At 34.5% G+C, this 2,462-nt stretch overlaps 1 protein-coding gene across 1 annotated transcript in view; it reads right to left on the bottom strand.

The window, feature by feature from the left end:
- Nucleotides 1–2,462, bottom strand: part of ATR (ATR serine/threonine kinase) — a 45,365-nt gene that overhangs the window by 8,357 nt on the left and 34,546 nt on the right. The window contains exon 18 of the mRNA XM_008582934.1: nucleotides 487–617. Coding sequence (XP_008581156.1) covers nucleotides 487–617 — 131 coding nt within the window. The remainder of the gene's footprint in view (nucleotides 1–486; nucleotides 618–2,462) is intronic.

The raw sequence follows: 2,462 nt of genomic DNA, 5'->3' as shown, positions 1-2,462 counted from the left end.
TAATGCTGTTTAGGTTTATCCATCAAAACAAACAAATAAAACCCAAAACAAACAAACAAAAAAAGATTAGTAATGTTGATAGCTGCTGAGGTTGAGAAATAGGTCTACAGGAGCTCATTAATAAGTCTTCTATTTCCCAGTATGTTAAAAGATTGCCATAGTATGGGCTGACCGGTTAGCTCAGTTGGTTAGAGTACAGCACTGTAACACCAAGGTCAAGGGTTCAGTTCCCCTTACTGGCCACCAGAAAAACAAAAAAATACAAAACAAAATAAATCTTTGCCAAAGATTTATAAATTAAATGACAATAAAAAAGACTGCCATAGTAAAGCTTTTTTAAAGAAGTAAATACATTCCCTTCTCAATAAAAATAAACTTTCAACCTTAATTATCTACGGTATGAACTCAATTTCCCTCAGGAATAAAAATTGAAGTTAGTGCAACTGGGAAATGCAAAAAAATTAATGAACTCTGGCAACCATTTACCTGCAACACAATTCAGGAAAATCATCCTTGAATCGAAGGCCAGTTCTCAGAGTGGTCATCATCTTCACCCTCACAGAACTGACATGTTTGGGTCCCATCAACTTCATCAAAGACATCAAACTGTTCAAAGCCTATAAAGTAAGTAATGCTTTAAAATAAAGCCTATAAATAAGCTGCCAGAAGATGAGCCCTAAGGACAGGTGCTTCCCATCCAAATCTCAGGGTGTCATCTATTCTGAAACAACAGAAAAGGTCTAATAAATGTTGGCCAGTTCATCTTGTCCAGCTTCTTATGTGGGAATAATGAATTTGAAAAATACCAGCTGAGTTCTGAGTTTTCCCCCTTAAAAGTGACTTGTCATTTTGGTCCAATGGTCTTCTAAAACAGTAAATTTTCAAACTTATAAAAGGAATAATACATATTATTTAGTTTTCTTCCTATCTATCCCAAACTGCTATGCATCACATATATAAACTGAACTGAATTAGAAACACTTGAATTTGAGAGCCTTGTAAAAAATTTTGAAGTAAATGGAATGAATGCTTCATAGTGATTGCTAGTAAAGGAAGTTTTTGTCTTAATGACACTAAATTCAAGATGTCCTGAAGTGAATTTAATAAAACAAACAACTGATGGACATACCAAGAAAGTAAAACATACGTAAAACACAGAACCAGACCTCTTTCAACAGCTCCAGGTTCTAATGAAGGGGTAAAGAAACTCTCTGGTGAACTTGAACTATGGGCCAAAAAATGCAAGCTCTTTATGGTTTATAATACAAACTCTAGTTTTCTTAGATTCAAGGTCATTCTTTCACTTGGGATAACAGTTGAGATAACAATAAGAAAGAAGCCATGTAGATGGGATAGAAGTTGTTTGGGGGATTAAATTCACTAGTTGACAACAAAAGAACAGGTACTGGTTGCTGAAATTTGCAGAGCTGAATATTGTATCATATGTCTTTCTTGGCTCCTTAAGGTTATTAAGAGAAGGGGAGTGTAGACTGAAATAAAAGCTTCCATTCAAGAGTTCTTTTACTATAATCTTACTGACTATAGAGTTGGAAAACAACAAAAAGGGTAATTTTATCAATACCTAAAATTTTATCCCAATCAATATGACAAAATTTCCAGTGGTGACCAATTGGTTTTTTTAAAATATTTATTTTATTTTAATTTATCAATATACAATATAGTTGATTTTCTTGCCCCTTTACGAATTCCTCCTTTTCCTCCCTCTCTCTCCCTCCTTCCCCCCATCAACATCATATCTGTTCACTTGTCTTAAAAAAATCAAGGAACTGTTGTGATTGTTGTGTCTTCTTCCCTTGCCCCCAGTTCGTTTGTATATTTACTTATTTTTTTTAGCTCCCACAAACAAGTGAGAACATGCGGTATTTCTCTTTCTTTGCCTGGCTTATTTCACTTAATATAATTTTCTCTAAGTCCACCCATGTTGCTGGGAATGGTAGCATTTCATTTTTGTTATAGCAGAATAGTATTCCATTGTGTAGATATAAGGTGGTGACCAATTGTTAACAGGAGTCATAATGAAACTTCACTGTGCCATGAGCATTTAAACATAAATTGACAAATACTGAAGTTGCCTTACTTTATAAAATCTAACATGTCTGCTATTGAAAACACAATGGGCCATGAACCACATCAAACTAATTTGAACAAATGAGATTTGATTAATGTGACTTTTGTTTGGGATATCAGTGACTGCTGGTCTCTTTCTTGCATTTTGCTAGACATTGTGATGATGTAAGCCTGAAACCACTGAGGTCATTACCTGGCACTTAAGTATAGAGCCAACCCAGGTGAATCTGAGCCAAGAGATTGATTCTAAGAACATTTTTAAAGTCCAGAATCAAGTTATGCCTGAAGCTACATTATCCTCATACTTTTAGTTACAGAGCATACAAATTTCTTTAAGCCAGTTTGGGCTGGGTTTTCTATTCCTCATAAATAAA

The sequence above is a fragment of the Galeopterus variegatus genome, unplaced genomic scaffold (assembly GCF_000696425.1).
Source record: "Galeopterus variegatus unplaced genomic scaffold, G_variegatus-3.0.2 Scaffold2769, whole genome shotgun sequence".
NCBI lineage: Eukaryota > Metazoa > Chordata > Mammalia > Dermoptera > Cynocephalidae > Galeopterus > Galeopterus variegatus.
This window is presented reverse-complemented; position numbering and strand designations above follow the sequence as displayed.